Source organism: Coregonus clupeaformis, chromosome 13 (genome assembly GCF_020615455.1).
Source record: "Coregonus clupeaformis isolate EN_2021a chromosome 13, ASM2061545v1, whole genome shotgun sequence".
NCBI lineage: Eukaryota > Metazoa > Chordata > Actinopteri > Salmoniformes > Salmonidae > Coregonus > Coregonus clupeaformis.
Window position 1 is genome coordinate 1,375,654 of NC_059204.1, and position 20,214 is coordinate 1,395,867.

The following is a 20,214-nucleotide window of genomic DNA, read 5'->3' on the forward strand; positions in this document are numbered from 1 at the left end:
TACCCACACACTGAGCAGACCACTCCATCAGAGCCCTCTCCTGCCACGAAATGGATGGGTTATGGGTACTCAACCAGGGCATGCCCAGCACCACCGGATACGCAGGAGAGTCAATCAGAAATAGCTGAATCATCTCCTGATGACCCCCCTGCGCACACATCCTAAGTGGCGCCGTGACCTCCCTGATCAAGCCCGTACCCAACGGACGGCTATCTAGGGCATGAACGGGGAAAGGAACATCAACAGGAAGAAGGGGAATCCCTAACGCTAAACAAAACTTTTTATCAATAAAATTCCCAGCCGCGCCTGAATCTACCAGCGCCTTATGCTGGGAATGAGGTGCTACCTGTGGAAAACGCACAAGCATACAAAAATGTGCAACAGAGAGCTCTGGGTGAGTGGGGCGCCTACTCACCTGGAGGGAATCCCCAGTGCGGGACCTGTCGTCCTCTCCCCTAGGAGGCCATCCCCAGCACCTAGCCGCGGTGTGTCCTCCCCGACCACAGTTGGTGCAAGGGATGGACCCCCTAGTAAGCCGACCCCTCCTCTCTCTAGCGCCAGCGCCCCGAGCTCCATGGGGCACGGCTCGGAAGCGCTGGAGGGTGAAATGGACGGACCCCCTCGGAACGCCCGCGGGTAGCTAGCAGGTTATCCAGCCTGATGGACATGTCGACCAACTGGTCGAACGTGAGGCTGGTGTCCCTACAGGCCAGCTCCCGACGGACGTCCTCTCGTAGACTACACCTGTAGTGATCGACGAGGGCCCGATCATTCCACCCTGCATCTGCCGCTAGAGTACGGAATTCGAGGGCGAACTCCTGAGCACTCCTCCTCCCCTGCCGGAGGAAGACCAGACGCTCCCCCGCCGCTTTCCCCTCCGGGGGATGGTCAAACACCGCCTTGAAGCGGCGGGAGAACTCGTTGTATGTTATGGTGTCCGCGTCGATCCTCCTCCACTCCGCGTTGGCCCATTCCAACGCCTTCCCGGACAGGCAGGAGATCAGGGCGGACACGCTCTCATGTCCCGAGGGCGCCGGATGCACGGTGGCCAGGTACAGCTCCACCTGGAGAAGGGAAACCCTGGCACCCGGCCGCGGTCCCATCGTAAGCCCTCGGGAGCGAGAGTCGGACTCCTCGGGGTTCTGGTGCGGGAATAGGCTGACTGGCCGATGGTGCTGGCACGGAGGGTGGCGGTGGAGGCGTCCCCCAGCCTCGGATGGTGGTGATCACCTCCTGCAGTGCGGTCCCCATCTGCAGGATCTGGTCCCCTTGCTCCCGGACCCTGTCCTCCAGAGTCGCCTGGGCTGCTGCGGCTCCTGCTGATTCCATTGTGGTGTATTATTCTGTCAAGGCGTGCTGTAGGTGCAGTGGCGGAATCAAACGCAGGACGCAGACGGATAATCCAACAGACTTGTATTAAGCCGACACACGGCAAACGGACAACACTTGCCCGAAGGCGAAATACGCACGAAGGCGAAAAAGAAACAAAACAGCGCACAAACAGGTGCGTAAACTCCAGCGCAGTGGAGAGAAGCTCAACCGAGCGAAAACACGTCTGACACAATCAATAATACACAACACCTGACAAACACAACGGGAACTAAATAGGACACTAATGACACTAAATGAAAACAGGTGTGACAACACTCAGACAAAAGCAAACGAACATGAAACATACAACGGTGGCAGCTAGTATTCCGGAGACAACGAACGCCGAAGCCTGCCCGAACAAGGGAGAGAGGCAGCCTCGGCCGAAACCGTGACACCTCCATAACTTACTACATTTGCACACACTGTATATAGATTTTCTATTGTGTTATTGACTGTACGTTTTGTTTATTCCATATGTAACTCTGTGTTGTTGTTGTTTTTTCCGCACTGCTTTGCTTTATCTTGACCAGGTCACAGTTGTAAATGAGAACATGTTCTCAACTGGCTAACCTGGTTAAATAAAGGTGAAATAAAATAAAATAAAAATTCCCTTTGCAGCTTCCTCAGTCTAGTTATATTGAGCCCAATGGGGAATCCCAGTACATGGTATGCCTTTCCCAAGGGATACAACTAGATAATATCCAACCTTGATAACAATGGTCTATCCAGTTCTACCCATTGTTTACATGTTATGAAGTTTTGTCAATATCTGTCATTAACTTAACTCTGTCTTTGAATTAGCTCCACAAAATTTGAAAGGGTGAGCCATTCTGGATAGGTATATTACCTTGTGAGCACACCTGTTTGAGTGAGAAGGGTGCAACTGCAGCCCGCAATTCAGAGCATTCCTTCATGTGGGCATTTCTGCATTTGCAAGAACCCCTCTTTATACTTCTATTGGTCAATTTTTAGGCTATGACTCCAGTAAATAGGCGGGAAGCAGAGGTGCTCCAGTAGAGTAGATGCCGGTAATGCACCATAACGATAGTTACCGGAGTGTAACTCCAGTTCTATGAGTGGAGCTCCGCCCCATAGGGGAGCTCTGCTCCTATTGGTTTACCCACTGCCCTAAGGCAGCAACAGCCTGAGACAAAATAATGCACACACCTGCAGCCAATAGGAGTACAGGTGTCCCTATTTGAGGGGATGCTTCCCCTCAATCAGCCTCCTGAGATATTTATCTTCAGCGAGACTAGAGAGGGTCGGCAGGGCCTTAAGTCCTATGGGGCTCCGCTCCACTCATAGAACTGGAGTTACACTCCGGTAACTATCGTTATTCACTGGTGGGCAGATCAATACATGCCTTCTACTGTACTGATCATGTCAGTCAGGAGTCATGCTATAATATGTCCCTCTATCAGAAGCGGACCTGAAAGAGACCTGTCTCTTCGGTCCTGCATTCCTCTCTCTTAGCTCAAGTCCTCCTTCAGCCACGCTGAGTACAGACCGAGCCAAAGAGTTAGAAGACATATCCAAGAGATAGAAACTGATAAATGGAGACGGTGACGACCACGACGCCGCTGCACAGATATCCTCTACCCCTGTTCCTCTGAAAAGGGCAGTAGAAGCTGCTACTCCACGAGTGGAGTGGGCTTTTATACCCTGAGGCAATTGTCGCCTCGCTGCCTCATAAGCTGTCTCAATGCCTTCGCAAAACCAATGAGACAGACGCTGTTTCGAAAGTGGTCTACCTAGTGCAGCCGCACCGTGACACACAAACAGCTGAGGCGATGACCTATTCGCTGCTGTGTGCTCAACGTAACACGCCAAAGCGCACACTGGGCACAGGTGATGGAGCCTTTCCTCTCTCCTCTCCCCATGGGGAGGGGGAGAAAAAGCCCACAGCTCCACGGTCTGTGATCTATATGAGCTCTTAATAACCTTCCGCATAAATGCCGGGTTAGGACGTAACACCGCTCTGCTCAAATCGCCATTAATGGCAAGGCAGTCGGGTCTCGTCGAAAGAGCACACAAATCACTGACACGCTTAGCAGTAGTCAAAGTGAGCAACAGTGCCGTCTTCATAGACAGCATCTTGAGGGGTATTTGATTCAATGGCTCGAACGGGGACTCACAGAGTGCTTCGAGTACCAAAGCCAAATCCCACTGAGGAAGCGTGGCTCTAGGCATTGGCCTAAGCCGCCGCGTTCCTAATAAGAAACGTTTCACTAGAGGGTGGCTGAAGACAGTGTCTCTGCCAAACCCCTCGTGACAAGCTGAAATCGGCGCTGCAAACACCTTAATGGTGGCAGGCGATCGCTGCTTATCAAACATAAACTGCAGGAAGGAGAGAACACTCTCAACCCGACAGTTCATGGGGTCTACATTCTCTGTGACACACCATTGTGAAAAAACGTTCCATTCACTGGCATACACCCTGGAAGTGGAACCGGCACGTGAACCCTGTATGGTCCTGATTACTGAATCAGATAACCCACGGCGCTCTAGCCTGTCCCTCTCAGGAGCCAATCCTTCAGTGGTTGGCCAATTATGGGCAATCGCCCTATTGAGCCCTCCGCCTGAGACCACGCGTCCCGTCGATGTGGAATTGGCCAAGGTGGCGCAATCAACATCTGACTCATCTCCGCAACCCATGGAGCCCCTGGGCGATCGGGGGCCACCAATATTATTGACATCCCGCCTGATCTCACCCTGGCTAACAGTGGGAGAATGCAGGACAGCGGTAGGAATGCATACAGGAGAACTCTCGGCCACGGTCGGTGCGCCAAAGCTTCCCTCCTCAGTGGCGGTTCGTCCTGATCCCTCAGAGAGAACCAAAGAAGACAATGCGCGTTCATGCGTGACACGAATAGATCCAACTCGGCTCTCCCGAACTGTTCCCAAACATGAGACCCAAGAGTGACATGACTGACAGTGCCGTTACCATGTGATTCGGACGAAACCTTCTCAGGGCTAGCAACAGGGCTATCCTTCGAGGGTCCGAAATTCGAGCCCTCATCATTACAGTGTCTAGCTGTATCCCCAGGTAGACAATCTGATGACTGGGCCAGGGCGCGCTCTTTTTCCAATTCACAGCGAACCCCAGACGTGTGAGATGAAAAAGTTAGCCAAAAGATCCGTAATCTCTGAAACCATTGCGGCCACTTTTTCGGGCGTTTTCATCACCGTCTCCACCACTCACTGCACTGACTGAGGCGTTAGCCTGAGACAGAGCGCCATCCCAGAGTAGCGGTCGCGTCATCATGCCATTATCTGGCTGAGACTGCATCCTGCTATGTGAGACACTCACTACAGCACTCCTAGGAGTCTGTAAAGTGAGGTCTTTACCAGGTAACACAAGGCGGCGCCTTGATACCTTTATAATACCTACCTTATGTGTGCGCTCAGCAACGCACCCATGGTGGGCTGAGCTGCACTCAGAGTGGTGAGAGAGAGAGGGTGAAGGAAAACAAACGCTCTTGGGTGCATTATGGAAAAAGGGCTCCTTTGTGACAAAGTCAGGTGGAGCCAACTCTTTATTACATGCAACAAGAACATCCTCCTCAGCACCCTTCACAGAAGGGTGGGGGGAAATAGTGGGCACAGTCGACCTCGTCGCCGCGCCATCTCCTATTTTCTCCCCCCCGTCCCGTCATGTACGTCGTCTCTTCTGGCTACCCTTGGGTTGCCAGGTCCATGTCCTGATGACTTCCCTCACCGGCGGTATCACAGGGGGCTCAGCTGCTGCTGGGGGGGCGGGGCCCTCTCGCCTACTGCTCGAAGCCGCCGTCTGGCGCTGTGCACGCCGCATCGCAGTAGAGCCTGCTCTACTAGGGGCGGTGGGGTTCGATAGCCTCTGCGTCACGTGGCCTGCTCTCCCTGCCAATGGCAGGTGTCTGGCCAGCTGTTTCCTCTCCTCATCTAGCTTGGAGAAACGCTCCGTCGCTTCCTTAATGGCTACTCCGAAGAGTCCGTCGTTAGAGAAGGGGGCGTTCAAAAGCGACGCTCTATCGGCTTCCTTCATAGTCATCAATGACAACCATAGGTGTCGTTCCACAGCCACCGAAGTGGCCATGGACCTCCCCGCACAGACATGGACCTCCCCGCACAGACAGCCAACGCTTGCGTCAGGTGGAGAATAGCGCCAGAAATCCTGGCCGCCTCTTCCACTTCCTCCCTGCCGAGCTCAGTCTTACCCGTCGTTAGACGGGACAGAGAGGCCGCTAGGAGGGCAATGTTATTGGCTGCTGCTACAGCCTGGGCTCCCAACGTAAAATACTTCTCTACCAGCTGTGCTGTGAGTCGGTCCTTTTGCGTTGGCAGAGTGGCCTTCTTGGAAGAGGGCCAGGGACTCGAACCCGGCACGAGATACGCCGCTAGGGCGCTCTCCAGCCTGGGGATTCCCTCCGTGAGGCCCTGTTGCCTTCCTTCCACTCTGGTAAATGGGAGATACGCCTTGGCCCGCGAACGCACCTCCATAGGCGCCTCCCATGAGCCCTCCGCGTATTTAGCCAATGAGGGCATGGCTGGAGCCAGAGGCTCAGCCGCCATTCTTGGTCTGGAAAACGGGCCGCCCTCCATCATATCCACTTCCGGTACAGTGCTATTTCTAGCCGTCTAGCAGCCCTCTCAATGAGCCCAGGGAAGTCTGAGCGCAGAGAGGCTGCTGCGAAAGACAGGGCTTTTGACCTCTCAGAGCCGTGTCTTCATCGCCCAGGGAAGAATAACTAGCGACCGGTAGACAGTGTCCTTTCCCCCGCCTGTCAGGCACGGTTTTCTCCGGTACAAAGCAGGCGGGAGGCAGTGGCGACACCGGTGCTAGCTAGCTAACTAGCAAGCTAGCACACAGTGTCGCTAACTAGCAAACGAGCAAGTTAGCACACAGTTTTGCCCCAGCCTCCCGCCTGCTGTGCTAGCCGGAGGCGGGGGCTTCCGGTAGACAGTGTCCTTGTCCCCCGCCTGTCTGCACGGTTTTCTCGGGTACACGGGAGGTGTTACACAAGCAAGAAGATGTCGTGTTCGATGGGAGGCGTTCATGCAGTAACCAATGGGATGCTCGAGGGAATGTTCATGAAGGAACCAATGGGATGTTCGAAGGGGGGCATTCCTGCAGATGCAGGAATGCCCACATACAGGAACTCCCCGAATTACGGGCTGCCGTTGCACACTGTTGGTTTGAGTCGAACCCAGCCTTTTGTCAGGTTTATAGTTTTTATACCTGCCCTTTGTCAGGTTTATGTTTATTTTATCTATCAAGGTCTATGTCTCCCCCTAGTGCTAAAAATTGTTGATGCACATGAGTATAACTCCTGCTCTACATAATTCTTCACTTTGAAAATGACTGTGGAATCTGAAATAGTTCATGCTCCTCAATGGTCATTTGAATTATTGATTCGTATCCATTGATCATTGAAGACTTTAACTTATAAATGCCTCATGAACTTAGTACAACTCTTACTCCATCACAATAAAAAATATGATGTCAGCCTACACAACAATGTTATCATCAGAATATGTTAAAAACCATCATATTGATGTCATGGATTATCAGTCCTTGCATCCATAGCTCCATACATTTCTAAAGCATAAGTTAGCTTTGAAGCTAAAGTTAAAGTGGTGGAGCTCCAGTTTGGCTGAAAAACGAATTACAGATTGTGGCTTTAATAAACAGTCAAACAACAGGCTAGGAAATATGTAAACAAACACAGCCAGTCAGCCACATAGATTCAACCACAATATAGCCTCCATCATTTGCTCTCCCTCAGGTAAGAGCTCCCCTACATTATACCCTTTGTGTCCACAGATGACGCAATCTCAGTTGCACTCCATACAGCCCTTTCCCACCTGGACAAAAGGAACACCTACAGTGCATTCGGAAAGTATTCAGACCCCTTTACTTTTTCCACATTTTGTTACGTTACAGCCTTATTCTAAAATGGATTAAACTGTTTTTCCCCCTCATCAATCTACACACAATACCCGAAATTGACAAAGCAAAAACAGGTTTTTAGAAATTATTGCGTGGTCTTGGCTGTGTGCTTAGGGTTGTTGTCCTGTTGGAAGGAGAACCTTTGCCCCAGTCTGAGGTCCTGACCATTCTGGAGCAGGTTTTCATCAAGGAGCTCTCTGTACTTTGCTCCATTCATCTTTCCCTCGATGCTAACTAGTCTCCCAGTCCCTGCCGCTAAAAAACATCCCACAGCATGATGCTGGTGCCAGGTTTCCTCCAGATGTGACACTTGGCATTCAGGCCAAAGAGTTCAATCTTGGTTTCATCAGACCAGAGAATCTTGTTTCTCATGGTCTGAAAGTCCTTTAGGTGCCTTTTGGCAAACTCCAAGCGGGCTGTCATGTGCCTTTTACTGAGGAGTGGCTTCCGTCTGGCCAATCTACCATAAAGGCCTGATTGGTGGTGTGCTGCAGAGATGGTTGTCCTTCTGGGAGGTTCTTCTGGCCAAGCACAACTCCAACACCATCATTAAGTTTGCTGACGACACAACGGTGGTAGGCCTGATCACCGACAACGATGAGACAGCCTATAGGGAGGAGGTCAGAGACCTGGCAGTGTGGGGCCAGGACAACAACCTCTCCCTCAACATGAGCAAGACAAAGGAGCTGATCGTGGACTACAGGAAAAGGAGGGCCGAACACCCCCCCATTCACATCGACAGGGCTGTAGTGGAGCGGGTTTGAGAGCTTCAAGTTCCTTGGTGTCCACATCACCAACAAACTATCATGGTCCAAACACACCAAGACAGTCGTGTAGAGCGCACGACAACGCCTATTCCCCCTCAGGAGACTGAAAAGATTTGGCATGGGTCCCCAGATCCTCAAAAAGTTATACAGCTGCACCATCGAGAGCATCCTGAGCGGTTGCATCACCGCCTGGTATGGCAACTTCTTGGCATCTGACCGTAAGGCGCAACAGAGGGTAGTGCGTACGGCCCAGTACATCACTGGGGTCAAGCTTCCTGCCATCCAGGACCTCTATACTAGGCGGTGTCAGAGGAAGACCCAAAAAATTGTCAAAGTCTCCAGTCACCTAAGTCATAGACTGTTCGCTTTGCTACCGCACGGCAAGTGGTACTGGAGCACCAAGTCTAGGTCCAAAAGGCATATTAACAGCTTCTACCCCCAAGCGATAAGATTGCTGAACAATTAATAAAATGGCCACCCGGGCTATTTGCATTGACCCCCCCTTTATTATCTATGCATAGTGACTTTACCCATACCTACATGTACAAATACCTCAATTACCTCGACTAACCTTTACCCCTACACATTGACTCGGTACCGGTACCCCCTGAATCGTTATTGTTATTTTATTGTGTTACTTTTTTTTAGTTTAGTTTATTTGGTCAATATTTTCTTAACTCTGTTTTCTTAAAACTGCATTGTTGGTTAAGGGCTTGTAAGTAAGCATTTCACGGTAAGGTCTAAACCTGTTGTATTTGGCGCATGTGACAAATACAATTTTATTTTTGTCAGTGGAGCCTCCTGGTGGAAAGGTTTTCTTCTTGCTTACATTAAGAAGTAGGGTAAGTAGCCCCTAGACACTGATCTTGGGTCAGTTTTGTATCTTCCCCACTAATGGTTAAGGTTAGGATTGGGGGAGGGGAAGCTGATCCTAGATCTTTACCTAGGGGAAACTTCACCCTGGAGCTTATATTACAGATCTTCATCCCACTACTACAGGGAACCATTTTATCCCAAATAACCTACATAGTTAATATGCAGCGACTACCTGGTATGACAGTACTGAGATTTAGAGACTCCTCAGACAATTGAATATTTGTTATATTTATTATACATTCTTTACACTGTCCCATATGAAATGCTGAATGCTTTGTTTTCATTGGGCAAGCTCGTTTTGCATCTCCAGGTGCCCTGGTTGGTGGAGATTTTACTTTAGGACTAATGGAAATGTCTAAAATGTGCAAACTACTCGCACCCGGGGCACCGGACGATGCAAAACAAACTCACTCGTTGAACATGCCCAAACTCATGTGCATTACATAATAAAGTCTGCAGATGTCAGTGTAGCTCTCATACATCAGCCTAATAAAACCTTTTTTACACTGCACTTAGAGTGTCACTATTGAACAAGGCAAGTGTATGCCATGAAACCACTTTTAAAATAATAATAATAATATGCCATTTAGCATATTGCATATTATCATGGTTATTGTACAATTATGTGCTTTTAGTTTTAAATAACACTTAAAACTCTATTTTAAAACTATTTAAAAACCCTTTCCAACCCAAACTGCATCAACTCCCTTTCCATCATCTGAAGCTGACTAGAGACATTCAATTTCCATCTAATCAATATGTATTTGTTTTTTGTATTTGTTGCTTTTTATGCAGATTTGAGATAATTTTTTTGTAATGAGAAGCGCTATACAAGCTAAATACATTATTATTATTATTATTATTATTATTATTATTATTATTATTATTATTATTAAAATTATTTTGTAGGCCTATAGGGGCACAGGATCAGAGGAGAGGCACACATCAATAGGCCTACCTCTGATGGCCCCTTTCAGACAAACCTGAAATCATCTGCTTTGTGTAGGCTATGAAAAGCACTGGGTCTGGTTAACATGGGGGTTGGGGAAAGGAAGTCTAATTCCACAACAGACCTACTGGCATAGCCACTAAATTATCCCCTTTGTGTTTGTTGGACATAACTGATGCTGTCTACGCTCCTGCTCCTCCCCCTTTCTTCAAATCGCTACCTCAGTGGTCGAGACAGGTAGGCTAGGCTACGGCTATTATTGCACAGGAGACCTCACGTGAACTTCCAGGTTATTGCTATTGTCTGTATTCGCACCTTTCCTGTCGGCAAGCATATAAAAAGCTTAGTGTGTAAGTTCCTTTGTGGGATACCTGAACAGTTGCTCTTGTCGGTGAATGATCGACCGTTATTGGTTTTAGGCAACATAGCCTAATTTCCCATACATGCCAGGTGAAGTCTTGAAGGTACGTTTTATAATATTTTGTGCTATTGTGCATGGCTAATCTTTCGTTTATTACTTTATTGTATTTATTAGGACTAGCCTGTTTTTTTCAGAAAATAAGTTTGCATTTGAGCGTCTAGTTTGACCAAATAAACACTGATTCGGAAAAAAGCAATATTGTAGGCTATTGTTATTTTTTTCAATGAAAAATGTTAATTATCTGAACAACAAACCATAGTTTGTATAAAGCAGTGTATGTTTAGCCACATTTGTATTCAAATAATACGTTTGTTCCAGTTAATCAGTAAATAGCTTATTATATCATGATAATACAAAATAAAGAAAACACTCCGTTTGGATTTTTACTTTTTGTATACCACATTCAAAAAAGCCAACGACCAGGTTGTGAATGCTGTATAGCCTTTACACGTTTTTTTCTCAATAGATTGACAAAGGGTGTGGATCAGAACCATAACAGCGCATGCTGCCTGGAAGGCTGGTTGGCTGTCTCTGCCGCGATATTATCGTGCAGGGAGCAGCTGCTGTGCATGGCAATCACATTTCATGCTGTGCCGCCTGTGCATGTAGAGTGCTTATTATTGTGTTATCGGTGCGCAAATGTCTACCAACTCAAAAAGAGCAACCATAGGAAATTGCCACTGTAGCATAAATAGTTTCTTATGGGGTATCAGGTCTTATTCTGTATATATATATTTTTAAACATTGCAAAGGTGCCTTTCATTTTAAAGCATATGCAATGAAAGGGATGGTTCACCAGAAAATCAAAGTCAGATCACACTTTAATTAAAATGTTAAAATCAGCTTTATTCAATGTGGAAGCGTTAACACGAAATGAAAAATGTAGAATAGACCTATTTCGAGGTAAGAACTGTACCACTTTAATTCTCGGCTCTCCTCCCCTGTCTCTCTCTCTCCCTCCCTCCAGCTCCCTCGTCCGTTCCTTACCATGGGGTTCGGCAGCGCTGGCGAGCCTCAACCTCAGCCTCAGAGCGACCACCAGCCCCAGCGGAAAGAGATGAGCTTCTGCGAGGGGCCGTGCCATGCAGAACAGATCCTCCAGGTGCTCAACGCCTACCGCCGCAGCGGCACCTTCACCGACGTGGTCCTGCAGGTGGACAGCAGTGAGTTCCCATGCCACCGCGCCATCCTCAGCGCCGGCAGCATCTACTTCCGCACAATGTTCAACGGGCAGCTCCTCGAGAGCCGCCAGCAGCTGGTGCGCATCCAGGGCGTAGGTGCCTCCACCATGGAGACGGTGCTCAACTTCGTGTACGAGGGCAAGGCAGCGCTGGATGAGGGCAACGTGGGGAGCGTGTTCAGCGCCACCGACATGCTGGGTGTCAGCGTGCTCAGCAAGGCATGTGTGCGGTTCCTGGAGGAGCGTATGGACCACTCCAACTGCCTAGGCATCATGGACTTCGCTAGCTCGTACTTCATCACGCCTCTGGCAGACAAGTGCCAGACTATGTTGTACAGGGACTTTGTGGAGGTCTACAAGCACAAAGAGTTCCTGAGCTTAGCCAAAGAGCGTGTGGTGGAGCTTCTGACCAGTGAGCAACTCCAGGTGGACAAGGAGGAGGTGTTGGTGGAGGCAGTGCTGAAGTGGGTGCACCACGTGCCCGCCGAGAGGAAAGGGGCCCTCCAGGAGCTGTTGGAGCTGGTGCGTCTGCCTCTGGTGGACCCTGTTTTCTTCGTCAACGTGATAGAGTCGGACGACCTGGTCCAGGACTGCAGGGAGTGCCGGCCACTGCTGCAGGAGGCCAGGATGTACCATGTCCTGGGGAGGGAAGTGGACTCTGTGCGGACCAGACCGAGAAAGTCAGTATTAAAACCATTGGTGTCAAAAACATCAGCCAGCCTTATGTATGTATGTACAATAATGCTCTATAGTGGTCGCTAACACTGGTCCTGAATAGCTACAGGGTGTGCAGGCTTTTTTCCCAGCCCAATGCAAACACATTTAGTTCAGCTAATTCAAGTATTGATGATAAGATGTTTGGTTGAATCAAGTGCTGGGCTGGAACACAACTTCTTTAAGGACCAGGATTTTGCTACCCCTTTTTCTAACCTGAAAACAAAACAAAGTAAAGGTAGAGAGAAGAGGGAATTATTCAAGAGCGAAAATACAGTTCTGGTATGTCTCTCTACTGTAGACTCATATTCCTAATAATCATATTAATTTGGAAAAGTACTAGTACATATTCAGGGAGTCTGTGTTGTTGTCCAGTTTGTTCTCAGTTTTTCAGTTCAAGTATATTCACTCTGTCTGTCGGTCTGTCTGTGCTCAGGTGCATGGGGAGAGCTGAGATGATCGTGGTGATCGGAGGCTGTGACAGAAACGGCTTCTCCAGGCTGTCCTTCACTGAGAAACTCAACCCTTACACCAAAGAGTGGGTGCCCGGTGCCACCATCCCAGGATACTCCAAGTCCGAGTTTGCCAGCTGTGAGCTGCAGAATGAAGTATACGTGTCAGGTGTGCCACTGTTATAAGGAAATGTTGATCGTCACAAGATGAGACGGTGCATATTACTATAGGTTTTTATTAGTTTTTATCTTACTTGTGAACATACTATTACCATGTTATTACAACTTTATCCCATGCTGTAATGTAACGTGCTACCAAAATATTTGTATTATGTAATGGTAAATGTTTAGGAACAGTCCCCTAGATAATAAGCTATTCATACTGTATCAGGGCAATAACTGTGAACTAGCCATGTCAGTTCTACTGTCAACTGACAGAGCTTCTGTTTATTCAAAGGGAAATGCATGTTTTTCTTCAATGTAATTCAATGCGGTCTGTCTTTTAATTGCTTTTCATAGCATCTCTGCTCTAGATTTATTTACACAGACAGGCATGTCCAAAGCCTATAAGAAAGCCCACGGCGATATAGTGGCAAGGAAAAAGTCCCTCAGGAATACAGTGGCATTTTTCAAAGCTATTAAACATGGCCACTGTCTCAGTTCTGAAATAGGGGGCCATATGAATCAAGAGTCTCAGAGGAGGAGTGTTGATCTATGATCAGCTGTCCATGTAATCTTATTAATTGTGATCTAAATGGCAAAACTGATCTTAGATGAGCACTCCTCCTCTGAGACGCTTGATAGCCTTCATATTGACCCTGGACTGATTGTATCATCCTGCAGGAGGCCAGTTGAATAGCTCGGACGTGTGGAAGTACATGCCCCAGGTGGACCACTGGGTTCGTGTTGCCTCCTTGGCCAAGGCCAGGTGGAGGCACAAGATGGTTGCTCTGCTTGGAAAGGTGAGCCTGCCTTTGTTCCAGTTGCCTCCTTTTGTGGATACAAAGCCCCATAATCATTGACATCCATTTGTGATTGAGTCAGAGTCAGAGTTGTGAGCGCTTAGGATTTCTCCCATAATGCTAACCTGGTCCCAGATCTGTTTGTGCTGTTCTCTATACAGCACAAACAGATCTGGGACCAGGCTACCATAATGCATATCAGGCTGAATCTTTGTAGAGTCCGAGCAGGCTGGTTTGCAATTTGACCATAGACTGGGTAGAATAAGAATTGTACTGAGTATAGCTGTGTGCGTGTGTTTGTGGTTGTAGTTATATGCAGTGGGAGGCTTCAACGGGCTGGAGCGCTTGTCCAATGTGGAGTGCTACAGCGTCTACGACAACCAGTGGCGGACTGTAGCCCCTCTACTGCTGGCCGTGAGCTCAGCGGCTCTGGTGGGCTGCTCTGGGAAGCTCTACGTCATTGGTGGGGCTGTGAGCAACGACTGCAATACCAACAAGGTGAGCTGGAATCTGTGGTGTAGCGTGAAGTTGCCCCTAGACGCTGATCATGGGTCAGTTTTGCATTTCCCCCACTAATGGTTAAAGACGCCCTCCAGCGATTTTTTTACTTTTACTGTTGAAAAGCGATATCCCAAGTATAAATACAGTAAAGTACACTGCAAACTTCAAGGAGTAGGGCATTCAAGGAGTTGGTCTGATGGGAATCCGTTAAGCCATCGGCCTCCCCTCTTGCTTGAGGAACAATAGAGGAGCAATAGAGAACAAAAGAGGAAAAGCCCGCCCCCCACTTGTGCAATTTCATGACATACCTGGGAAGTAGGGGTGCTGAGAGTGCTGCAGCCCCCCCTGAAAAATTGGAGTAAAAAAATATTTATTAATAATGTATTTGGATATTCTTTTAAGAAATGTTTTTTCTCACAAAAGTAGTGCACTGGGCCTTTGCTAGTCCTTTATTAGCGGACCGATATAGGCATCTGTAGCACGGGCAAAATATCTGTACTTATAGGACATTTCCTCCCGAAATGGGATCTGTTGTAGGATAAAGGTCAGGCATACAGTAGAGGTTAGATTACCCTTTTCAGATTACTGAACTGAGGCGAACTGAGTTACGATCCACCATAGTTGCTGGAACCATGTGTGAAAAGAAAAGACCTGAGCCAGCACAGTACGGTTTGGGTGGTATGGTAGTGTGAAAAGGGTATTAGAGTTGGGGTAAACTATTACATTAAAGCAATTTGATTTACTTCACATGTATCATGAAACCACAGTTCAAGTTTAAGAACAGAATAGCAATATAGTTGACATTTCATCATCTACCAGAACGTGTTGTTGTTATTCTAGTCTTCACCACACTGTGACAAAGGCTTAAACAAACAATAGCTGGATTATGGAATGACAAGTACTCCCTGTGTAGATATATTAAATGTCAACCGAGGTTCTTCAATTCTGACACAGAGAACCTTGTTCTGCTTTTGTGGAATTTCTTGGAAAGTTTTGTGGAATTTCATGGAAGTGACCTTTTCCAAAGAACACCTTCAGAATCATGTTACCTACTTTCATATTACATCTTGTCGTCCATTTGTAGATGTTCTCTGTACTGTAATGCTCCTTGGACTGTAGGCTATAACCAAATTCTGAAGATCAAAATATGCTATTCTTTTGTGCCTTAGGGCTTGCCTTAACACGATTCTTAGAATGGATTCCAGGAAACAAGCAGCATTCCAAACTGTCAACACTATCATTCTCTTTCATTAAGAACCCCCTCATTTAGTATTTGCATACAAAACAGACACACTATTTGTGTCGAGTGGATCTGCTGTTGTTCTGCTAATGTTTAAGCCACACACAATACTGTAGAATTAGTCAAATGTAGTGTTTAGCCATTTCCTACAAGACCCTACTTTTACTGTCCATAGAGGTTCAGTGCAATTTAGGCCGGTTTCCCAGACACAGAATAGTCCTGGACTAAAAAGCAGTTTCAATAGAGATTGTCTATTGAGAATTCATTTTACTCCTAGACTAGCCTTAATCTGTAACCAAGAAACTGGCCCCAAAAGTAATGTATTATAAGAAAACCCTATAAAGGCATACTAAATGTCTAATAATACACAATAAAGGAAAAATTAGCTATTTATATACACATGCATACGTTTAAAACATTTTATAATGCCTAATATGTTATATCTATATCTCTAGCACACATTTTATGTTTACCTTCTCTTAAACAACCCTGCTTCTGCTGTCCATACCATAGAGATCCTATTGTTTTATACAATATATGTACAAAAGTATGTGGACACCCCTTCAAATTAGTGGATTCGGCTATTTCAGCCACACCCGTTGCTGACAGGTGTATAAAATTGAGCACACCGCCATGCAATCTCCATAGACAAACATTGGCAGCATAATGGCTTTACTGAAGAGCTCAGTGACTTTCAACGTGGCACCGTCCTTGGATGCCACCTTTCCAACAAGTCAGGTCATTACATTTCGGCCCTGTTAGAGCTGCCCGGTCAACTGTAAGTGCTGTTATTGTGAAGTGGAAACGTCTAGGAGCAACAATGGCTCAGCCACGAAATGGTAGGCCACACAAGCTCACAGAACGGGACCGCCGAGTGCTGAAGCGCGTAGCGCGTAAAAATAGTCTGTCCTCGCTCGGTTGCAACACTCACTACCGAGTTCCAAACTGCCTCTGGAAGCAACGTCAGCAGAATAACTGTTTGTCAGGAGCTTAATGAAATGGGTTTCCATGGCCGAGCAGCCGCACACAAGCCTAAGATCACCATGCGCAATGCCAAGCGTCGGCTGGATTGGTGTAAAGCTCGCCACCATTGGAGTCTGGAGCAGTGGAAACGCATTCTCTGGAGTGATGAATCACGCTTCACCATCTGGCAGTCCAACGGACGAATCTGGGTTTGGCAGATTCCAGGAGAACGCTATCTGCCCGAATGCATAGTGCCAACTGTAAAGTTTGGTGGCGGTGGACTAATGGTCTGGGGCTGTTTTTCATAGTTCGGGCTAGGCCCCTTAGTTCCAGTGAAGGGAAATCTTAACGCTACAGCATACAATGACATTCTAAACGATTCTGTGCTTCCAACTTTATGGCAACAGTTTGGGGAAGGCCCTTTCCTTTTTCAGCATGACAATGCCCCCATGCACAAAGTGAGGTCCATACAGAGGTTGTTTGTCTAGATCGGTGTGGAAGAACTTGACTGATCTCAACCCCATCGAACACCTTTGGGATGAATTGGAATGCCGACTGTGAGCCAGGCCTAATCGGCCAACATCAGTGCCCGACCTCACTAATGCTCTTGTGGCTGAATTGAAGCCAGTCCCCGCAGCAATGTAACAACATCTAGTGGAAAGCCTTCCCAGAAAAGTGAATAGCAGCAAAGGGGGGACCAACTCCATATTAATTTATGTCCATGATTTTGGAATGAGGTGTCCACATACTTTTGGTCATGTAGTGTATGTTCTATATGTTCTATATGTAATTCTATGGTCCATGCAGGTTCAGTGCTATAACATAGAAGAGGACCAATGGACGTATGTGGCATCCTGTCCATTCTCTCAGAGATGCATCAATGCCACCACACACAATAACACCATCTATGTAGTGGGAGGCCTCCTGGACCAGATTTACAGCTACACTCCTAAGACAGACACCTGGAGCAAAGTGGTGGACTTGCCAATGAAACTGGTAAGTGAATTTTATACTAAACTAGTAGTTGCAACCAGTGGGTTACATAGAATAGGGAAATCACTTTGCTTTTGACAACTCCTGTTTGTCAATTGCCAAATAAGGATTTACAATCACAATTGTTGAAATCACAACAAAAACAACCCCCATGTAGACACCCATGTAGATACCCATGTACAGCGAATGTGATTATAATTTCTAATTTGGCCACATAAGAGAAGAAACAGGAGTTGAGGAGCAGTAGGCCATTAATCATTTGTGGGTTGTAAAGCCTCTAAAGCTACATGATTTTGGAGCTGCCAGGCATATATTAGTTTGGCTTGTCTGGGTTGGGACAGGGGAAACATGATCCTAGATCAGCACTCCTACTCTGAGACGCTTTATGAATATGGCCCCTGACCCCTATGTCTCTGTGTCTGTCCATCAGGAGAGCTGTGGCCTGACGGTGTGTGAGGGGAAGGTCTACATCGTCGGGGGGAGAGATAGTTGTGCCTCGGCCACCGACCAGGTGTGGGCCTACTGTCCCGAGAGCGGCAAGCTGACGGACGAGAAGCCCATGTCACGCAGTGTCAGCTACCACGGTTGTGTCACTGTCACCCAGTGGCCACCACAGAAGACCCACTGAGGTGTAGGGTGGTTGACACTAGACGCTGATCATGGGTCAGTTATGCATTTTCCCCACTAATGGTCAAAGTTAGTATTGGTGGAGGAGAAGCTGATCCTAGATCTGTACCTAGGGGAAACATCACCCCATAACCTGGGCTGCTGCCTGAAGATAGGCAGTTGACCGAATCATATTCCCATAGCCTGCTACTATTGGGTGAAAGTACTTACAACTCCCTCCCCCATCTATAGACCACAAGAATGATGAGGCGACAAGAGACGCCTCAGACCTCACGTTTTGAGGTTGTTGCTTCAGCGCCTTGTCAGTTGTGTATTTATGTAAGCTGTTGTGAGATGCCATTTCATTGAGGAAAACGCCTAGAAACTACACTCACACATTTGCTCACTTTAGTGACTTTGCTTCAAAGGAACGTTTCCGTGAGTGCCTATTGTTTAAAAAAAAAAAAAGGCACCTTTGGGAACCTGCCAGCCTGCATTTATTGCTTATCTTCCATTTGGCCTTGATCCTGACAATGACCTCAGTAAGACTGTCAGATGAGGAACCTCACTGTCAACTCTGTGGCTGCGTCCCAAATGGCACCGTATTCCCTATAGTGTACTTCTTTTGACCAAGGCTCTGGACAGAAGGAGTGTACTATATTGGGAATAGGGTGCCATTTGGGAAACACAGAATTGCACACTGCTGTGTGCTCTGTGACAGGTATACCACACAGATACAAAGAGGAAGGAGATGCCATATCAAGTACAGATGAGAGACATGATAGAATCACATCAAGGCTTTCATTCCACAGGCTTACATTCCACAGTAGATGAAACAAGACTTCTTATGAACTATATAGAGACTTCTGTTGTTCTGATGAATTATCACTAACCGTAGTCTCCTGTCATTTGAAGCATGAGAAAAGTAGGCTTCTGGCCACCCGTACTTACTCTTTGATTTAGATTCAGGTTCAGTTAAATGATCTGAGACAAATGTTTGTGATGGTTTAGTGGCCACGTCTATTTGTATGTATTGGTGATGTTAGCTCATACACAGTCTAAGGGGCTAATTTCCACTTAAATACGATTTTCACTTAGTTATGCATTGATGTCAATGGGAGAAAATTTGAAGTCAGGATTCACCCCTCAGCACTTAATACAGCAGACAGGTCCTTCAGTTCCTGCATTTTAAGTCCTTATTGCCTCGTAACTGACAACACATGAACTGACATTGATCAACAAGCACTTCAGACATGAATCCTAACTTGAGATCCACATGCATAACTCGGATTTAATCGTTTATTGATGTAAATGGGAGATTTACATACATTCAGGGCTCTGTTCAATCTGTAGCGATGATTGAGCTGGCATTTGCAGAGTTTACCGCGTGAATACAGTCTCCGCTAACGCAGGAACATTGCCTATAAATTTAAATCACGCTGTAACGCTGAACTTCCGCGATACGGATTGAATAGAGCCCCTAAACCTTTAGTGACTATGACCAAGTTATCAAAAGAGAAATCAGAACAGTACTTTTAAGAACACTAACCACATAGCACAAGTTAATTGTTTTTTACCAGTAACAATACTTATTTTGTAGATAAGACTTATTCTAAAGTTTATCTTCACTCTAACCTGGTCAGTTTTATGTATTCATATAGTTTCCTTTTAGTAAATGTTTTAGTGTATGAAGAAACTAGGTCACAAGACTTCAATTTGAATTGAACGACACTTTCAGACAGGAAATCCCATACTTCAATATGAAACATACTGTATAAATATATATATGATGTACATCATATATTGTGAATCTATACCTGAACTCTCTAATCACTTTTTTATTTATTGTATTCTAATGCTGATTTAACTTTCCATTTGAATGAAGGAATCACTGTGCAAACTTTCCAGCTCATACCCATACAATGTGATTGACATGCCAATATTGTTTTCTACTTACATTTTGGCTAACTAGTATTTTTGATTATTACTAATTTAAGTGTGAGATTCCAATAAAGCTGCTTTTCCTACAGTGAATGTATTGAATTAATTCCTGGATAAATGGATATAAGATAATTGAAACGGATAATGTCCCTGTAGTCTGCAGCAATATTGTTATGGTGAGCTACAATCTCAGACAGTTTTCAGTTAGATTTTTGGGGAGGCTTCCCTTGGCATCAATGAATACATGCCACTGGACATTTTTACTATTATTACTACCAAACATTCAGATCTCATCTAACATGTGTTTAGACACTAATTGGAGTTCAGAGGAACAGCAATCATAGATCAT

The 20,214-nt window shown here is 46.6% G+C and overlaps 1 protein-coding gene across 1 annotated transcript; it reads left to right on the forward strand.

Annotated features, from left to right (window-relative positions):
- The first annotated feature begins 10,089 nt into the window (after positions 1–10,089).
- klhl35 (kelch-like family member 35) lies at positions 10,090–19,943 on the forward strand. Its single transcript, XM_041893708.2, has 7 exons — positions 10,090–10,356; positions 11,281–12,173; positions 12,644–12,828; positions 13,503–13,621; positions 13,931–14,119; positions 17,133–17,321; positions 17,749–19,943. The coding sequence occupies exons 1-7, from the start codon at positions 10,336–10,338 to the stop codon at positions 17,944–17,946; spliced, it is 1,794 nt and encodes a 597-aa protein (XP_041749642.2). The 5' UTR covers positions 10,090–10,335; the 3' UTR covers positions 17,947–19,943.
- Positions 19,944–20,214: the final 271 nt, after the last annotated feature.

Excerpts from the sequence above, each read along its gene's own strand:
- klhl35 (XM_041893708.2), top strand. The coding sequence starts at position 10,336 with ATGCCAGGTGAAGTCTTGAAG. Across the intron at positions 10,357-11,280 it reads TGCCAGGTGAAGTCTTGAAG|CTCCCTCGTCCGTTCCTTAC; the intron begins GTACGTTTTATA and ends CCCTCCCTCCAG. Across the intron at positions 14,120-17,132 it reads ACGACTGCAATACCAACAAG|GTTCAGTGCTATAACATAGA; the intron begins GTGAGCTGGAAT and ends TGGTCCATGCAG.